Genomic DNA, 19,871 nt, shown 5'->3' with positions numbered 1-19,871 from the left:
GAGCCTGAGACAAGAACATATTGCTCCCTAAATTTTTTAAATCGGTCAACACTCCATAAAGGAAGAAAATTGTACAAAATCTGTAAAAGAGAATAAAAAATGAATGGACATTTTAAAAATACCTACATTTTGAATATTTATTATATTTTCATGTGGATACACATGCTTATGAAAATTATAGGTACTATAAAAGTCAAAGATACAGTGATATTATACCCCACTTCCACAAAAAGCAGAAAGATCAAATGAAGTGAGAAAGATAAATGTGTTTGTGCTAAACCACCTGTTTTGTTATTGAGGACAAAAGTTATCACAGATTTTTACTTCCTAGAGGTGGACTGTTACTCACTAAGGCTGGATAAATAGAGGCTTAAGACTTATTTTACATGGTGACCACTGACTTGCTCAACATGATTATCTATCTTTAATTTAAACATGTTGTAAATCTTCTCTAAAGATAAACAATTTATTTATTAGAAGACTAGAGGCCTGGTGCACGGATTTGTGCACCAGTGGGGTCCCTCGGCCTGGCCTGCAGGGATCGGGCAGAAACTAGCTCTCCGACATCCCATTTATCCAGTCATTTATTTATATCAGTATGGACACAGTTATTTATTTATTGGGGAGGGTTTAATCCAATATTCCTTTTTTTTTATTTTGTTGCTCAAATTATTTTAGCTTTGGCCATTAGGCACATTAAATTGGCCCCTGGTTCATTTGATAATGATATATGCCAGTCATTGTGTGTGTGTGTCTGCATTTTTTTTCAGTGCTTCCTTTTTCTGATACTACAAGTTTGTCTAGGCTCATGTATGTTCTCTGCTCCAGCCCTAGAATTAGCCATTTCTTCAAGTGACCCTGGTGTGTGTGTGTATGTGTGTGTGTTTAATATATAAGGTAATGATGTTACAAATTAAGACCTGGGCAGTAGGTACTCATGGTTACTGGAAAGTCATTGTGGGTAGGTCCTCTTATCTGACGGAGCAAGGAAATACATGCGTGTATACAAACCCAAGTCTATATACCTACCTCTAACTATTTCTGCATCTGTTTGTATCTACTGGTATATTAGTCTAAATGTAAGTTCATACGGGTATCTCCAACTAATCTAATATGAGGTGGTTCATTCTCGTCATCATCTCTTGCTTATCTGTAACGTCCTTCTCTAACAATGAGAAACCTGGCTTTCATTCTCCACAAGTCATTGACTTACTCATTCAATTCTCATAATGTTCAGAAGTTTCAGACTGGTTAACCTGTCCGCCTATGAGAAACAACTTTACTAACAGGAGTACATATTGTGCTTGTGTGCAGTTCCTTTTGTCCTTAGGCTTTCAGTTTCCACTCATTTCTGAAATTACTGAGGTCTACATCTTTTTTTCCCAGCCCCTTCTGGAGATTATGTCACGGAGTTGTGATAACACTTAGATTCTTTAGCAGTCTGCATCTATCCCAAGTTCCCCAACCTCCTAAATAGACTTCTTGAATAATTTCATGTTAATTAAAATTCTGCATGTAATGTAGTTATATAGGTTTTAAAAAATGCATGGGGTGGGGGGATATGTATCTAACACTATAGCAATACAGTTTAGAACAATTTCACGGCTCTAAAAAGCCAGTGCTTTGCCTAGTTAACCTCCCTCCTCTTCAAACACCTGACAACCACTGCTGTTTTCCTTCTCTATAGCTCTGCCAAGTTTTTGGTTATTTTAAAGTATGATGTTTGCTACGCCTTGTCATATTATGTATTTGTTACCTTATTATCTTTTTTTTTTTCATTTCTAGAAAGCATATTTAGTCAGCCAGTGTGGTTAAGTGGTTGAGAATTGACCTATGAACCAAGAGGTCACCAGTTTGATTCCTGGTCAGGGCATATGCCTAGGTTGCAGGTTTGATCCCCAGTAGGGGTTGTGCAGGGTGCTGATCAATGATTCTCTCTCATCATTGATGTTCCTCCCTCTCTCTCCCTTTCCCTCTCTGAAATCAATAAAAAATACATATTTTTTAAAAAGAAAGCATATTTAATGACAACATGGGACTTCATCTATATTGCACACTACTGGGTATACAGTGTCCAGAAAAAAAAAACAATGGAAAAATAAGGGTTACATAAAATATTTGTTGAAGATTGTATATTCAAACTACACAGCAACATTTTGAAATAAGTATCATCGCAATTTTATAATTAAAGAGGGGAAGCAATTTACCCAATATCACATAGGTAGTGAGTATTTTAGCAAGAAGGTGAGCATAGTCCTGTGACTTAAAATACAGTACTGGGATCCCCTACAGTGGTCGGCAAACTGCGGCTCTTTGGCCCCTTGAGTTTTTAGCAAAGGCCATCTTAGGAGTACCCTAATTAAGTTATTAACAATGTACCTACCTATAAACTATAGTTTTAAACTATAGTTTAAGTTTAAAAAATTTGGCTCTCAAAAGAAATTTCAGTCATTGTACTGTTGATATTTGGCTCTGTTGACTAATGAGTTTGCTGACCACTGCACTAGGTAGAAGGTGTTCTTGAGGTTGTTATCTAAAAGTCACAAAATGAAGAGAAAAGACAAACCTCAGGAAATACAGCAGGAAGATTGTCTTGCACACGATGGGACTTTCCATGACCTTTATTTTCTTGGAACTACGTTTGAGCAAAGTGAGTTCTTCTCTCATTGCAGATTGTAAAACCTTCAAAGTGAAAGGAATTTGAAACATATTGAAAAGAATTAATGGTTAAAGAAAAAAAGGGGGAATCGCAGGAAGCCTTCATGATATAGTTTATATTCTCCTCCACATCCTATCTAATAAAAGAGTAATATGCAAACTGACCATCACTCCAACACACAAGATGGCTGTCCCCATGTGAACACAAGATGGCTGTCACAAGATGGCCAGCAGGGGAGGGACCAGGTCTGCAAGGGAGGGCAGTTGTGGGCAATCAGGCCAGCAGGAGAGGGCAGTTAGGGGTGACCAGGCTGGCAGAGGAGGGAAGTTGGGGCAACTGGGCCTGCAGGGAAGGGTAGTTGGGAGGATCCCAGGCCTTCAGGGGAGAGCAGTTGGGGAGGACCAGGCCTGCAGGGGAGGGCAGTTAGGTGTGACCAGGCCTGCAGGGGAGGGCAATTAGGCATCAATCAGGCTGGCAGGGGAGTGGTTAGGGGTGATCAGGCTGGCAGGCAGAAGCCTTTAGGGGCAATCAGGAAGGCAGGCAGGTGAGCAGTTGGGAGCCAGCAGTCCTGGATTGTGAGAGAGATGTCCGACTGCCCGTTTAGGCCTGATCCTAGTAAACGGGCAGTCGGACATCCCTCGAGGGGTTCTAGATTGGAGAGGGTGCAGGCTGGGCTGAAGGACAAACTCTCCCCCCCCCCCCCCCCCCCGTTGACAAATTTTGTGCACCGGGCTTCTAGTTATTTTATAATCCTACATGAGAACAAAAGAAATATAATTTCTTTGCTAAAGAAATGTGTTCTTACACTTGAAATTGTGCATTGCTCTCTTATACATTATAAATTATTTTGAACTTTTTATGTCACTTAAAAATGTACAAATCCTATGTGAAAGTTAAGCAGTTATTAATATTCTGCTCTAAGGGGGTAGGAGTAAGACTGAATGAGGTTAAGTTACAAAGCATGTTGAACCTTCTACAACTTTAAATAGCTCCTGTTAATATCATTTTATCACTGTGTGTTACAGTATTTTATGTATTTGTGAGTCGTTCAGCAGAACTAGTCATAAGTGTATATTCCAGGGCTATTTCTTCATGAATTAGGAATACTTCCAAGTGTTAGTTCATTGATGCAGTTGTAATCTTTTTTTTTTTTTTTTTTTTTTTTTGCAGGGGGGCAGGGGGTCTGACTTATTTATTTTTGTTTATTGATTAAGATTGATTAAGGTATTACAAATGTGTTCTTATTCCCCTATTGTACCTCCATCCCCCTAATCCTGCCCTCACCCTCACCCTCACCCCCTGTTGTCTGCGTCCATCACTTATGCTTATATGCATGCATACAAGTCCTTTGGTTGATCTCTTCCCCTTACCCCCACCCTCCCCTACCTTCCCCCTGAGGTTTGAGCATCTGATCGATGCTTCTCTGTCTCTAGATCTGTTTTTGTTCATTGGTTTATATTGTTCATTTAATCTACAAATGAGTGAGATCATGTGATATTTATCTTTCTCTGACAGACTTATTTCACTAAGCATAATGCTCTCCAGCTCCATTCACGCTGTTCCAAATGGTAGGAGTTCATTCCTTCCTTTTTACAGCAGCATAGTATTGTGTAGATGTGCCAAAGTTTTTTAATCCACTCATCTAATGATGGGCATTTAGGCTGATTCCAAATCTTAGCTATTGTAAATTGTGCCACTATGAACATAGGGGTGCATATGTTCGTTCTGATTGGTGTTTCTAGTTTTTTGGAATGTATTCCTAGAAGTGGGATCACTGGGTCAAATGGGAGTTCCATTTGTAGTTTTTGAGGAAACTCCATACTGTTCTCCACAGTGGCTGCACCAGTCTGCATTCCCACCAGCAGTGCACAAGGGTTCCTTTTGCTCCGCATCCTCACCAGCACTTGTCGTTTGTTGATTTGTTGATGATAGCCATTCTGACAGGTGTGAGATGGTACTTCATTGTCATTTTGATTTGCATCTCTTGGATGATTAGTGACTTTGAGTGTGTTTTCATATGTCTCTTGGCCTTCCTTTTGTCTTCTTTCAAAAAGTATCTATTTAGGTCTGTTGCCCATTTTTTGATTGGGTTGTTTGTCTTCCTTTTGTTAAGTTGTATGAGTTCCCTGTAAATGTTGGAGATTAAACCCTTATCAGAGATAACATTGGCAAATATGTTCTCCCATGCAGTGGATTTTCTTGTTGTTTTGTTAATGGTTTCTTTTGCTCTGTGGAAGCTTTTTATTTTTATGTAGTCCCATTTGTTTTATCTTTAGTTTCTATAGCCCTAAGAGCTATGTCAGTGAAGATATTGCTTCAGCATACATCTGAGATTTTGCTGCCTGTGGATTCCTCTAATATTATATGGTTTCCCATCTTACGTTTAAGTCCTTTATCCATTTTGAGTTTATTTTTGTGTATGGTGTAAGTTGGTGGTCTGTTTCATTTTTTTGCATGTGTCTGACCAAATTTCCCAGCACCATTTATTGAAGAGACTGTCTTGACTCCATTGTATGTACTTGCCTCCTTTGTCAAATATTAATTGAGCATAGTGTTTGGGTCGATTTCTGGTTTCTCTATTCTATTCCATTGATCTATATGTCTGCTCTTGTGCCAGTACCATGCAGTTTTGAGAACAGTGGCTTTGTAATACATCTTGATATCTGGTATTGAGATCCGTCCTGCTTTGTTCTTCTTTCTCAGGATTGCTGCAGCTATTTGGGGTCTTTTTTTATTCTAGATGAATTTTTGGAGTGTTCTTTCTAGATCTGTGAAATATGTTCTTAGTATTTTAATGGGAGTGCATTGAATCGATATATTGCTTTGGGTCATATAGACATTTTAATTATGTTAATTCTAGCAATCCATGAACTCGGTATGTTCTTCCATCTGTTTATGTCTTCCTCTATCTCTTTTTTCAACGTCCTGTAGTTTTTTGAGTAGAGGTCTCTTACCTCATTAGTTAAGTTTATGCCTAGGTATCTTAATTTTTTGTGTGTGTGCATTGGTAAATGGGATTGTTTTTTTTTAATCTCTCTTTCTGTAAGTTCAGTATTGCTGTATAAAAATGCCATAGATTTCTTGGCATTAATTTTGAATCCTGCTACATTGCCAAATTCATTTATTAAATCTAATAATTTTTTATGGAGTCTTTAGGGTTTTCTATGTACAATATCATGTCATCTGCAGATAATGACAGTTTTACTTCTTCTTTTCCAATTTGGATGCCTTTTATTTCTTCTTGTCTGATTGCTTTGGCTAGCACTTCCAGTGCTATGTGGAACAGGAGTGGTGAAAGTGGGCATCCCTGTCTTGTTCCTGTTCTTAAGGGAAATGGTTTTAATTTTTGCCCATTGAGCATGATATTGGCTGTAGGTTTGTCATATATGTCTTTTATTATGTTGAGGTATGATCCTTCTATTACCACTTTGCTGAGCGTTTTTATCAGAAAACGGTGTTGGACTTTGTCAAATGCCTGTTCTGCATCAATTGATGATGTGAGTTTTTTCCTCTCAGTTTGTTTATGTGTTGTATCATGTTTATTGATTTGCAGATATTGTACCATCTTTGCACTCCTGGGATAAATCCTACTTGGTCATGGTGTATGATCTTTCTGATGTACTGCTGGATCCGATTTGCTAGCATTTTGTTGAGGATTTTGGCATCTATGTTCATGAGGGATATTGGCCTATCATTCTCTTTCATTGTGTTGTCTTTATCTGGTTTTGGGATTAGGGTAATGTTGGCTTGGAAGTGTGCCTTTCTCTTGAATATTTTGGAATAGTCTGAGAAGGATTGGTTTTAGTTCTTCTTTGAATGTTTGGTAAAACTTCCCTATGAAGCCATCTGGTCTAGGGCTTTTCGATTCTGGAAGGTTTTTTTTATTACTGTTTCAATTTCATCAGTAGTTATTGTCCTATTCAGGTTTTTTATTCTTCCTGATTGAGTTTTGGAAGCTTGTATTTTTCTAGGAATGTGTCCATTTCATCGAGGTTGTCTAGTTTGTTGGAGTAGAGTTGTTCATACTCTCTCTCTCTCTTTCTCTCTCTCTCTCTCTCTCTCTCTCTCTCTCTCTTTTTTTTTTTTTTACAATCCTTTGTATATCAGTGGTGTCTGTTGTTACTTCACTTCTTTCATTTCTGATTTTATTTGGGTCCTCTCTCTTTGTTTATTGGTGAGCCTGGCTAGAGGTTCATCAATCTTGTTTATCCTTTCAAAGAACCAGCTTTTAATTTTATTGATCTTTTGTATTGTTTTTTTAATCTCTATGTTGTTTATTTCTGCTCTGATCTTTATTATTTCCTTCCTTCTGGATACTGTGGGCTTTTCTTGTTGCTCTCTTTATAATTCTTTAAGTTGCAATGTTAGATAATTTATTACCAGTTTTTTGTTTGTTTTTTGTGTTTTTTTTTTTGAGGTAGGCCTGTAAAGCTATGAACTTCCGTCTTAGGACTGCTTTCATTATGTCTCATAGATTTTGGATTGTTGTGTTTTCATTGTCATTTGTTTCCAGGATGCTTTTTACTTCTTCTTTGATCTCTTTGGTAACCCAATCATTTTTTAATAGCATGCTATGTAGCCTCCAAGTGTTTGATCTTTTTTCATTGTTTTTATTGTAGTTGATTTCTAATTTTATGCCATTGTGATCTGAGAAGATGCTTGTTATGATTTTTATCCTCTTGAATTTAAAGAGACTTTGCCTGTGTCCTAATAGGTGGTCTATCTTTAAAAATGTCCCATGTGCACTGGAGAAGAATGTATATTTTGTAGCTTCGGGTGAAATATTCTGAAGATGTCAATTAAGTCCATCTGATCTAGTGAGTCATTTAGGATTGCTGTTCCTTTGCTGATTTTTGGTTTAGAGGATTTATCCAATGATGTCAGTGGGGTATTAAAGTCCCCTACTATGACTGTATTGCTATCGATCTCTCCCTTGACATCTCCCAAAAGTTGTTTTATGTATTTGGGTGCTCCTGTATTGGGTGCATATATGTTTACCAGAGTTATATCTTTTTGTTGAATTTCTCCCTTTAATATTATGTAGTGGCCTTCCTTATCTCTTGTTATGACCTTTACTTTGAGGTCTATTATATCAGATATAAGTATCACAATCCTAGCTTTTTTTCTCATTTTCATTTGTCTGAAAAAAAATTTTCCATCCCTTCACTCTCAGTCTGTGTAGATCCTTTGTTCTGAGGTGGGTCTCTTGCAGACAGCAAATATATGGGTCATGTTTTCTTATCCATTCAGCTAGCCTATGTCTTTTGACTGGCGCATTTAATCCATTTACATTTAATATTATTATTGATAAGTACTTGTTTGTCATCATTTTTATTCTTAATGTTTGTGTTTCTTCTTGCCTTCCTGTTTCTTCTTTTTATAGCAGACCCTGTAGTATTTCTTGCATTGCTGGCTTGGTGGTAATAAACTCTCTTAGGCCTTTTTTGTCTGTGAAGCTCCTGATTCCACCTTCAATTTTGAATGATAGCCTTGCTGGGTATAGTATTCTTGGATTCAGTCCCTTGCTTTGTATCACTTTGTATATTTCATTCCATTCCCTTCTGGTCTAATGTGTTTCCATTGAGAAAGCAGTTGATATTCTCATAGGAGATCCCTTGTAAGTAACTTTCTGTCTCTCTCTGGCAGCTTTTAAGATTCTTACTTTGCCATTGGTGATTGCCAGTTTAATTATCATGTGTCTTGGTGTCAGTCTTTTGGGGCTTATCTTGTTTGGGACTCTATGTGCTTCTTGAACTTTCATAGCTTTTTTTCTTGCCAATATCAGGGAGGTTTTCAGTCATTATTTCTTCAAACAGGTTTTCTATTCCTTGCTTCTCTTCCTCTCTTTCTGGTACCCCTATTATGCGAATGTTATTTTGTTTTGTGTTGTCCCAAAGCTCCCTTAGGCTCCTCTTGCTTTTTAAATTTTCTTTCCAGTTGCTGCTGTGTTTGGGTGTTTTTTCCTACCTTGTCTTCTAATTTGCTGATGCAGTCCTCAGCCTTTTCTAGTCTATTCTTTCAGCCTTCCATTGTGTTCCTTATTACAGCTATGTTGTTCTTCATTTTCTCTTGGTTCCTTTTCATGTTGGTGACATTCTCATTCAGTTCCTTATAATTCTCCTTGAGTTGCTTGTATTTGTCATCCAGCTGTTTGAGCATCCTTATAACCATTACTCTGAGTTCTTTCTCTGACATGTTACTTGCCTCAATTTCATTTAACTCTCTTTCTGGTGATTCCTCTTTTTCTTTCCTTTGGGGATTGCTTTTCTGTCTTACCTTGTTTTGCTGTAATGTTTTAATTGTAGATCTGATTACTTTGCTACCCAGGTTTTTTTGGGAATAGTGCTACTGTTGTGATCTCTCAGGTCTCCTGGGCTTAGTAATCTAGCGTAGCTCCCTACTTAAGCTATTTGGTGTAGGCCTGTGAGCTGGAAAGGCACAACTGCAGTGTCTAGAAGTCAGTAGCCATAGAGGGGGGGTGTCCCAATTTTTGCTGTCTTGTGCCCTTGGTTGAAATCATGTGTGACTGGTAGGGACTCACAGTGGCACCCAGGAGCCATCTGTTGGGGTGGTGGGGCTCAAGAGTCCTGTGCTTTGGAGAGACATGACTGTGGTGTCCAGAGCTCTGTAGCTGTGAGGTGGGAAGACTCAGGTTTTACTTCTGCCTCCGTGGTTGGATACACACATCCCCAGTGGTGGCTCACAGGGGCACCCATATTGTGTTTGCTAGCAGTGTGTACTGACACACTCTGAAGGGCCCTGATGCCAAAGCCACATGATCGAGGTGTCTGTGGACAGATATCCTGGGAGAGGGAATTCAGAGTTTCTACAGCCCAGCAGTGCGCCCCTGTTTGTATAAGTGTGCACCCAGTGGGGGCTCACAGCAGCATGTAAGAGCTGCCCATGGAGTGGTGGGCTTGGGAGGCCTGCACGCTGGAAAAACGCAAAACTGTAGTGTCCAGAGTTCCTGCAGCTGTGGTGTGGGAAGACTTGGTTTTTAGCTGTTGCATCTGTGGTTGGATACACGCACTACCAGTGGTGGCTCACAGGGGAACCCACTGTGCATTTGCCAACGTGGTGCACTGATGCACTGTGAAGGGCCCTGGCACTGAAGCTGTGCAATTGAGGTGTCTGTGGGCAGGTATCCAGGAAGAATGAATTCAGAATTTCTACTGCTGGGGGAGTGAGTTCCTGTTTGTCCAAGATTGCACTTAGTGGGGGCTCACAGGAGCTCCCAAGAGCACCCTGTGGATCCATGGGCTCAGGGGGCCTGTGCATTTAGAAACACATGACTGGCAGTGTGTTTGCTGGCACAGAGCTCTGTTGCACTCTGAGGGGTCCTGGCGCTGAAGTTGTGCAGCTGGGTGTCTGTGGGCAGTTATTCAGTAGGAGGGAATTCAGAATGTCTACTGAGGGGCAGTGCACCCTTGTCTGTACAAAATGGCCCCCAATGGGGGTTCACAGCATCATCCAAGAGCTGCCGGTGGGATGGTGTGCCCAGGAGGTCTGCGCTCTATAAACATGGGACTGTGGTGTCGGAGGTCTGCCGCTGGAGAGGGGGGGAGGTTGCATTTACTGCTGCAGGAGCGGTGCCCCTTTAGAGGTGGAGGTCCCAGGGTTCGCGGGTCTGCGGGTGGGATAGCTGGATTTTGGCTGGAGTGGCTGTCGGGTTGTGGGCAGTGTCCAAGGCCTGTCTGGGTAGTGGTGCTGATGAGTTCCTAGAAGAGGTTGCTCTCCCCTTCACGATGGTGTGGGCTCTGTTTCCTAGTCTCACAGTCCAGGTAGTCCCTGCAGTGGTGGTAGTCTCTCCCTGTCCAAGAGAGCCTGGTCTGCCATCCCCTGCTGCTCCTGCTGGATTTAACTGCCCATCACTCACTCATACACAGACACCACACACATCTACACACTCTCCTTTCATCCCCTCACTCACTTACATCCTCTCCCTCATCTTCATCCTGCTAGCCGCCATCTTTCAGGTCTCTCTAACCTATTTTTCCATAAATATCCTGAAAATGTCATAGAGGAGAAGGAAGAAAACAATGGACTTCTTCAAGATTTTACTTTTTGTGCTATAATAACTTTATGTGTTGGAATCAAGTCCAATTGTAAAAACAACAACACGTATTCCTTGTCATGAAGAATGCCTGTGGCTTACCCATTTGAGTTATACTCTGCATTTAATGTATTCACTATGATAGTGAAATATAGTCTATTACTATTTAGAATCATATTATTCAATCATCATAGCCTGCTAGACTTGTAATCAGTTATTCAGTTATAAATCCATGTTGAAAAATTATTAATGGAGCTTTTCCTTTAGTAAAGTTTCTTTAGTACCTTTGCCATTGGGCTAGGTTTTTCTAATTTGTCCCTTTAAATCAAAACCATGGTTCACAAAGACATTTGAGAGGATAGGTCCTCTAAAATCTAATAGGGAATAATGAAAGGTATTGGGGGTAATACCGCTTCTATCATCTAATTTCTAAGGGAGCTTTTCTGAACTCATGAATAACTTCCATGCTTTCATTGTTCATAAGTCCATATTGCATTATCTTCTTATCACATACAAACAATATCCTATCAGCCAGGCTACCTCCAGTAGTGACTTTTTTTTGTTGCTCTTTTCTGAGAGGATTAATTGCTTGGTCAAAAAAAAGCTCAATATTTTTGTCTATATTTACATTCATTTTTGGTTATTGTGGTTTGTTTGTTTTTGCTTTCACTGTGGTGGTACAGTTTATTTATATTGAGTTTTCCTTGATAAAGAAAAAAACTCAAGACATTCCTATTTTTTTTTCCTTACCTCAATATTTAGAGTCTCTTCATCTTTCTTCCCATTTGTATGGGCTACTTTCTTCATTACTTTGAGTGCTTTTTCCAGCTTGCCAGATATAATCAACCAACGGGCAGACTCTGATGTCCACCTTTATGAAGTAAGGCAGAGACATTGAAATGGGAGAGGAGGTCAATCCAAAATAAGATAAGACTTCAAAGAGACCTAGATTCCATTCAGTTGTGGTGGGATTCATGAGAACATGATGCCTCTCCAATTTGGAAGGAACTCAGGTTATTTTCCTTTTTCAGCATTTAACTTAATTTATTTTTTTAATTTTATCTTTGATATTTTATATTTATATTACTTTTATATTTAAAAACAGCATTTCTGATTTTTGAATTTTTTAGTTTTAAAAAAAGAGACAGACATCTCTGATGCCCCATAAGCTATTGTACCCCCCCCTTTTTTTTTCAAATCACAGGAACTACTGCCAGCTTCAGACAGTAAAGATCCCCCTACCTCAACCTTAATGGGGTTCCATCATGTCTCTTGCAAGCTTTAATTTCTCCATATTATTGTCATTAATTCGAGTTTTGTTTTTCTCTAACAAACATACTCCCTTTTAATTATTTCCTTGACAGTGATAGTCATGTGTGTGTGAACCTAAGAAAATTTATATTTTTTAATTGCTTACATTAATTAATTTAATGTATTCCTTGAACTTCTAAGATTTATCTATTGAGTCCCTTGCTGCATTTATTTTCTTATTCCCATAAGGAGATGCAGAGTGACCAGAGTCCATATTTATTTAAAAGCTTTCATGCCCAGTCTTCACAAGGGAAACAAACAAAAGTCTACATACCACACGGATAGGAAAAAGACAAAGTAAGGCACAGAAATGGACAATTGTAGCATGCGCCAGTCTCGGAAGACATAAGCCAGTCCAGCCAGTACCGTTTGTCCAGCGCTTAGAACCAGAGACCTTATTGTTATGATCATGGGTGTGACATTAGATGGCAGCCATTCTATAACTTAAAGAAAATGCATTGACATAAATCTTATAAAGTGTGCTAGAAACATGACAAAATTAGGTAAGAGAAGACAAAAAATGTCAAACTTACGGAGTGTAAGAGTAGAGGAGTATATGGTTCCCATTGACATTGACAAAAGAAATCGAATTGCACAGTAAATTGGGAAGGTTGGGGCAAAAATGGAACAAGTGCCCAGTAGTGCAGACAACAGGGAAGAAGCCAACAATGCAGGTTTCCGGCCAAATCTAAGAGGAAATGAGTAGAATGAACAAACAATCTAAAAAAATACAAGTCTATATACTATTGTATAATTGTAAGAATTATTCTGAGAATTTCCAGCTTGGAAGATGACAGCTCTTTTGTGTTTGTTTGTTTTTTTCATGATAGGTATCCCATTGTATGGAGAAATTCTAATAAATAGACCCCTTTCCCGAAAGAATAAGTTCTGTGTGATCAGAATAGTTTTTACACATCATAGAAATGTCAATATGAATGGAAAATAATAGCTTTTGGTGATGGTTCATTGAACTGACTCTTCTCAAATAAATCTAATTCATAAAGTTTCCCCAAACTTCTGAATAACTTTATCAGGTTATCATAATATCTCCTTCACCATCCTCCATAAACCCTCTATTTTTTTTACTTATAAGGGTTTCTATGTATATTCATTTATCATGTTCTGACTAACTAGTTAATATGTTTGCACAGTGTTTTTCTAAATATTTCTATTATGTCTAAAAAATACCAATAACTCAAGTATGTTTTGCTGTATAAATGAACTATCTAAATTCCTTAACATGGTGGAGATAAAAATCATTTCAAAATCTTGATTTTTGTACAAAATTTTGCTCTACACACTTTATCCAACTAATTTATTTTCTACTCTATTTGCAGTGAATCTCCCTCTAAAACCTCTTTGTTATTTTCAGCATTACACCATTAATTTTACTTCTTGAATTATTACCTAAAAGTAATCATCATAATCTTCGTGATATTGTAGCAGGTGATACTGGTGCCTTGCCAATCACGTTATTACTCAATGTTCTCATACCTTTAAATGTCTTCTGAGGCCAAGCAGCTGTTTCCAACACCAAAGAGCTTTCGCTGACCACAGCGATGAAGTTATTTGGCACAGGGGAGATTCTAAGGGCCAGGATATGCTGTATACCATCTTCTTTACTTTATAGGTGGCACTACTCTGAGGCATGCTAACCATTTCCCAGAAGACCACAAAGGGGTTGATCCTCAGGTTCCCATTTGGTAACCTGCTTAGTAATACAGCAGGTCCTCGGGTGACGTCAGAGACCCGTTCCTATGGCACGACGTAACTTGATTTTCGCCGTAAGTTGGAACCCACCTACATAAGCACCTGCGTCCCTCACATGGAGCCCATACACAGCAGTAATGAAGTGAAACAGTAACAAAAATTTAAAAGAAAGATAACAATTCCTGACCTTTACTTGTGGTAAATAAATAATAAAAATACATAAAGCACATATGTACATTCGTCTAAATGACGGCGTGTTTTTTTTTATATATATAAATAAATGGGAGATGGTCATTTAACCATGAAACGACATGTCGAGTCCGATGTAACCCGAGGACTGCCTGTATTATGCCACTTTCCTTCCTCTCCCCACTTACCTCTTCATGCCTCCTTGGATTCCATCCAAAATAAAACCTTGCACGCAAATCATCCTAGAATTTGATTCAAAAACAACCCAAACTAAATCTGAAGCCTTCCCTTTCAAATGATGAAGGACTCATTCAACACCGTTGGCATTTAGCCTGTATCCAGGCTGCAACTATGTAGAATATCTACTTCCTTCATAAAGCTGCTTTTGTCACTTTCTAGGTCTTCAGCCTTAAATGTAATCTTAGAGAATATATGCATTATATATCTTGGGTCACTTATGAAACAAAATATGAGACTTACTTGTCAGAAATATAACCACCTAGAGGAGATCCCAACATGTATCCTGCCATATATATGGACTGTGACCATAATTTGAGTGACTTTGATTTACATACTAAATTCCACTGAAAAAAAGAGAATGAGATAGATCAAATGTCACAAACAATATGAAACTGATCGTGCAAGTTATAAAATTATTTAGTATGAGATAAAAATCATTTTGATGATCTGTACTTGAAAAATGGGAGGTGTATGCTTAAAATATAAAGTTGCAAAGTACTTTATAATATAGTATAAGTGCATTTCATAAATGCTCATTTTGTTGTAAGTGCTACGAGGAGCTAATACATGCTTTGTTAAAGATTTGAGAAACTATGGAGGGCAAAGAGATATGGAAAACATACTTCTGAGATTAATGGAGATGATTATAAAAGTGAAATATTAAAGTGGTATGTTAATGGAGGAACTAAAATAATCTGAAAGGACAGGAATTGTTTTTGTGGAAAAGTGTAATCTAAAACTTGATGCCAGTATGAAAGGGATGGAAAGATTGTGGGGAAAGGGTGAGCATCGTAAGTGTTCATTAGGTAAAAAGGATTCAATTCTATTTTATGCCATTGGATTTCATTCCATTCACGAGAGTTGCCAGCAATTACAGGGATAATTTCAGGAGAGCAAATAACTGTAAGATGATATTAAAATGGAGAGATCTTATATTTCAGATCATTCAAATTATCTACTGGAATACAGATAATGACTAAGACAAATAATTTGATATGTTTAAGTACTATAGCATAATTGGATTTCTATTTATGAAAAGAAATTTTGTGGTAGTGTTTAAAACATATCAGAGGAGAATAAATATGTAGGGGAGTAAAAATAAAAGGCTATTAAAATGATGGGGATACAGTTGTTTGTGATTTGACTGGTTTGATAGCATTAGAAGTGGAAATATCAATTTAGACACTCATATAAGTTTTATAATAAGATGATTAAAATTTTGATTAAAAAGATGAAGGGAAGAAAAAATTAATTATGGCCCCAGATATGTGATCTGAATAAGTAATATTTAAAATTTACATTTCTGAGATGTACAACATTGAGTAGTAAATTCTAGAGGGAAAATACATTAGATCAAGGTGTTTTTGAGGCATTCAAATGGATATTTACAATAGATTATTTCATATTTCAAGAAGTTTCACTTATTTTTTATACTAGAAATCTGAAATTTTGAATGAAAAGATGAAAGAAATAATGAGTAGATCCAAGGTGGCAGTGGAGAAGATGGAAGCCACACACATCTCCTCCTAGGACCAAATCAGAATTATAACTAAATTTTAGAACAATCATCTGAATAGTCAACTGAATGCTAGCTTAATAGAAGGCTTAAAACCAAGGATTTAAAGAAGACGCATCAAGACTGATAGGGAAGGTGAAGACACAAAATGACTGCCAAATTTGGGAGACAAAGAAAGATGTTCTAAATGAAAGAACAGGAGAAATCCCCGGAAAAAGAACTAAATGAAATGGAGGCAAACCGTCTACTAGCTACAGAGTTCAAAACAATGGTTATAAGAATGCTCAAGGAACTTAGGATAAGAATGAATAAATTCAGTAAGGACATAAACAAAGAGATAGCAGGCATAAAAGTGGACATAAAAATCATAAAAAAAGAACCAGTCAAAAATGAAGAATACAATAGCTGAAATGAATACTACGCTAGAAGAAATCAATAGCATATGACATGAAGCAGATGATTGAATCAGTGATTTGGAAGATAAGGGAACAGAAAATGCCCAGTCAGAGTAGTGAAATAAATAAGGAAGGAAGGAAAGAAGGAAGGAAGGAAGGAAGGAAGGAAGGAAGGAAGGAAGGTAAGGAAAGAGAAAAAGAAAGGTAGGAAGAAAGGAAGGAAGTTAGTTCAAAGCACCTCTGAGACAGCATCAAGTGTAACAACTTCTGCATCACAGGGGTTCCAGAAAGAGTGGAGAGGGAGCATGGGATTGAGAACATATGAGGAAAATAATAATTGAATACTTGCCTAATATGGTGAAGGAAAAAGACACACAAGTACATGAAGCACAGAGTCCAAAACAAGGTAAACCCAAAGAGGCCCACACCAGGACATACCATAATTAAAATGGAAAAGATTAAAGACACAGAGAATATGTAAAACAGCAAGAGAAAGATAGTTACCTGAAAGGAGCTCATATAAGACTGCCAACTGATTTCTCAGCAGAAACATTCAAAGGGATAGGCATAAAATATTCAAAGCAATGAAAAGCAAGGACCTACAACCAAGAGTACTCTGTACAGAAAGGCTATCATTTAAAATTGAAGGAGAATTATAGAGTTTCCCAGACAAGAAAAAGCTAAAGGAGTTTATTACGAGTAAACCAGTAATATGAAACAAAACAAAAACATAAAGGGACTTCTTTAAGAAGAAAGAAGAAGAGGTTATAGGAGGATAAACAGTGATGAAAGGAGACTTGACTTCTGGTGGTGAGCACACAATACAATATACAGATGATGTATTATAGAATTGTATACATGAGACCTATATATTTTTATTAACCAGTATAAAGGCAAAAACAAACAAACTTGCAATACTGGACTATTTATCAGGGGCACTGACCTCTTTTCCTTTACATTCTCAAATTAAAAAATGACAACAGCCAACACAACAATAGCTGTACAGTGTGAATGAATCAAAATTATACCTATTTTTTGTCAGATCAGCAAAAATATATTTCTTGGTATGTAAATTTTAGTAATTATTTTGTGTGCACTATTAGATGCAAAAAGGTTGGAAATTGCTGGATCTCAACAAATGCAGCCACTATGGTGGTTAATAAAAAAATTAAAAATGGACCTGCTTTATTAACCCAGCAACTCCCAATTCTGGAAATATATCCAAAGAAACTTAAAACACTAATCCAAAAGAACATACGCATCCATGTATTCCTTGCAGTGTTATTTACAATAGCCAAGATAAGGAATCAACTCAAGATCCCATCGATGGACAAGTGGATAAAAAAGTGGAATTATTACTTGACTATTAAAAAGAATGAAATCTTACCATTTATGACAGTTTGGATGGAATTGTAAGGTATTACACTTAAGTGAAATAAGTCAGTCAGAAAGACAAATACCATATTTTTACTTATATGTAGAATCTAAATAACAAAATAAATGAACAAGCAAAATTAAAATAGACTCATAGATACTGAGAGCAGACTGATGGTTGCTTGAGGGAAGGTGGTTAGTGAGACTGGGAAAAATGAAGGGATTAAGAAGTACAAATTTGGAGTTACAAAATATTCTTGGCAGTATAAGGTACAGCATAGGGAAAATAGTCAATAATATTGTAATAACTATGTATGGTGCCAGGTGGGTACTAGAAATACTTGGAGGAAAACTGTGTGAAGCATATGATTGTCTAACCACTATTCTGTACACATGAATCTAATATAAAATAATATGAATATAAATGTCATTGGAAAATAAATTAAAAATCAAACAAAAAGGAAATAATAAAAAGAAACAGTATTCTAATGAAAAATACTTTGTCAAGTGTAGATGCACTAAATCAATAGAATTTCCCAAGGAATGGAGGTAAATTGTAGGCTCAGTAACATTAATGGATAAAGTTTAAATTTGGCAACATATTTTAACAACGGCATTGATAAACCAGAACCGTGGGAAAAAGTAGAATTTATGATGAACAAATAATCTTTTATATCCTCTGAAAATCTTAGGAAAGTAAAATTTCTTTATGAACTCTTCTTAATTTCCATAACACTTGTCAGCATTCAGTTATCTTGACAAAAATAATGTGTTTTTTTTTTAATTTTGAATCTGCATGTTATACCAAGTTAGATATAATTAATGAAAACCACTTATTAATTGTTTTCAAAGGGACAGTTTATACTGCCTACCTGAGATTTAGTTGCCTATTCATAAAATGTGAAGCATAGCTAATCCAAAGGATTAATGTAAAATTTACTAAATATTTCCCTCTGTTGAACTCTTTAATAACATAATGAGCTCTCAAATCTTTTGCATGGTTTTAAATTGAATAATTTTGACATCCTTAATAGGTAATGTATTATTTTTTGCTTTGGAAATGTTAATTTATCTGCTTAAGATCACATGGCCAGTAAATGCCAAAGTGGGGACTTAAACATTGGTATGCCTGCCTCCAAAAATGACTCTTCTCTACTATGATAGACTAAAAAACTAATACAGTCCCTGAGTGATAACACTTTAGTACATGTTCCTCTTTTCTGATCCTTTACATATTTAAGTATTTTTGTTATCTGGGTGACATATCTTAAGCCTAAATGCACCATAAAAAATGTAATATCTCTCTATATAAAAGCCTAAGCGACCAAATGACTGGTCAACTGGTGGCTATGATGTGTACTGACCACCAGGGGGCAGACATTTAATGCAGGAGTTGGCGCCTGGTGGTCAGTGTGCTCCCACAACTGGAGCACCACTCAGCTGACCACTGGGCGCGAGCCTCTTCATGCCTCCACGGCAGCACTACCAAGTGGCCGTGGCAGTGGCAGGCTCAGTGGTGCCGGGATAAGCAGGAGTAGTATGGTGCCTGGCCTGGGCTCCGGCTCCTCCCTGGCCTTCCGCCTGATTCCCACAAGCTCCTTGGCCTGCGGGGATCAGGCCAAAACCAGCAGTCTGACATCCCCTGAGGGGGTCCTGGATTGCGAGAAGGTGCAGGCCAGGCTGAGGGACCCCACTGGTGCACTGGGCCTCTAGTAGTCTTATAAATGGAAAATTACTGATTGGTGACTTTTTGCATTATTTCATACCTGGGTTACAATAGTGGAGGTAAATATACTTTGGTCATAGATCCAACCATCCAAGCATGCTTCTGTCTCCAGCTCAGTAGTATTTATGGCCAAATCACTGGAGTGTAAAAGTTGCCACTGGGGTTGACGGAACCGACGACATTGCTCCTGCTCATTGTTTCCTCCCATCGGGATGGAAATTCTCAGGAGATCCTCCGTGGTTAGGTTCTCAGGAAGCTTACTTTCAGATGTGATGTTGTCAAGGAGATGGATATAGCAACGGTGAGCAGGAATGGCCCCAGAAAAGTTTTCCACTAAGTTGTGAGTGGTCAAAAGTATAGTTAATGATATAATTGAAAAGACAAGAATAATTTGGTATCTTCCAAAATTTCCCATATGTTGAAGAAGTCCTGAGAAACCCATGGTCTGGGATGGAAGCAGCAATGTGAGAAATAAAGTTTTTCTGAAATGTTTTGACATTGCTAAATATTTCTAGTTTATTGACAGAAAAATCTCGTTAAATAATTATTTATAAAAGTATGACTAGAAACAGTTAGTTATAATGGACAAAGTGACACTAGCTTTTCTTACTTTCCTATAAAATATTGTGTGTTGACTTTCTATTTTCAGTAATGCTGAGCCAGATTATACATAATATAATACCATCATTTGGAAAAAT

General features: G+C 37.6%; 1 protein-coding gene across 2 annotated transcripts; it reads right to left on the bottom strand.

Annotated features, from left to right (window-relative positions):
- Nucleotides 1–32: 32 nt before the first annotated feature.
- On the bottom strand, nucleotides 33–19,405 carry LOC103287717 (solute carrier family 22 member 12-like). Of its 2 annotated transcripts, XM_054708557.1 has the most exons (5): nucleotides 19,214–19,405; nucleotides 14,403–14,506; nucleotides 12,557–12,711; nucleotides 2,567–2,682; nucleotides 33–80 (listed from the first exon to the last, which is right to left on the bottom strand). In XM_054708557.1, the coding sequence occupies exons 1-4, from the start codon at nucleotides 19,379–19,381 to the stop codon at nucleotides 2,636–2,638; spliced, it is 474 nt and encodes a 157-aa protein (XP_054564532.1). In that variant the 5' UTR covers nucleotides 19,382–19,405; the 3' UTR covers nucleotides 33–80; nucleotides 2,567–2,635. The 2 variants fall into 2 exon arrangements, with proteins under 2 accessions (XP_054564532.1, XP_054564531.1); XM_054708556.1 differs by lacking the exons at nucleotides 33–80; nucleotides 2,567–2,682 and adding an exon at nucleotides 12,226–12,466.
- Between the last annotated feature and the right edge of the window lie 466 nt (nucleotides 19,406–19,871).

Source organism: Eptesicus fuscus, chromosome 19 (genome assembly GCF_027574615.1).
Source record: "Eptesicus fuscus isolate TK198812 chromosome 19, DD_ASM_mEF_20220401, whole genome shotgun sequence".
Taxonomy (NCBI): Eukaryota; Metazoa; Chordata; class Mammalia; order Chiroptera; family Vespertilionidae; genus Eptesicus; species Eptesicus fuscus.
The sequence above is the reverse complement of the archived record's forward strand: the minus strand, read 5'-3'. Positions and strand labels throughout refer to the sequence as shown.

Excerpts from the sequence above, each read along its gene's own strand:
- LOC103287717 (XM_054708556.1), bottom strand. The coding sequence starts at position 19,381 with ATGGGAGGAAACAATGAGCAGGAGCAATGTCGTCGGTTCCGTCAACCC. Across the intron at positions 12,712-14,402 it reads GGTGGTTATATTTCTGACAA|ATTTGGCCGGAAACCTGCAT; the intron begins GTAAGTCTCATA and ends ATTTCCTCTTAG. Across the intron at positions 12,467-12,556 it reads CTCCTCTACTCTTACACTCC|TTATAGAATGGCTGCCATCT; the intron begins GTAAGTTTGACA and ends ATTTTCTTTAAG.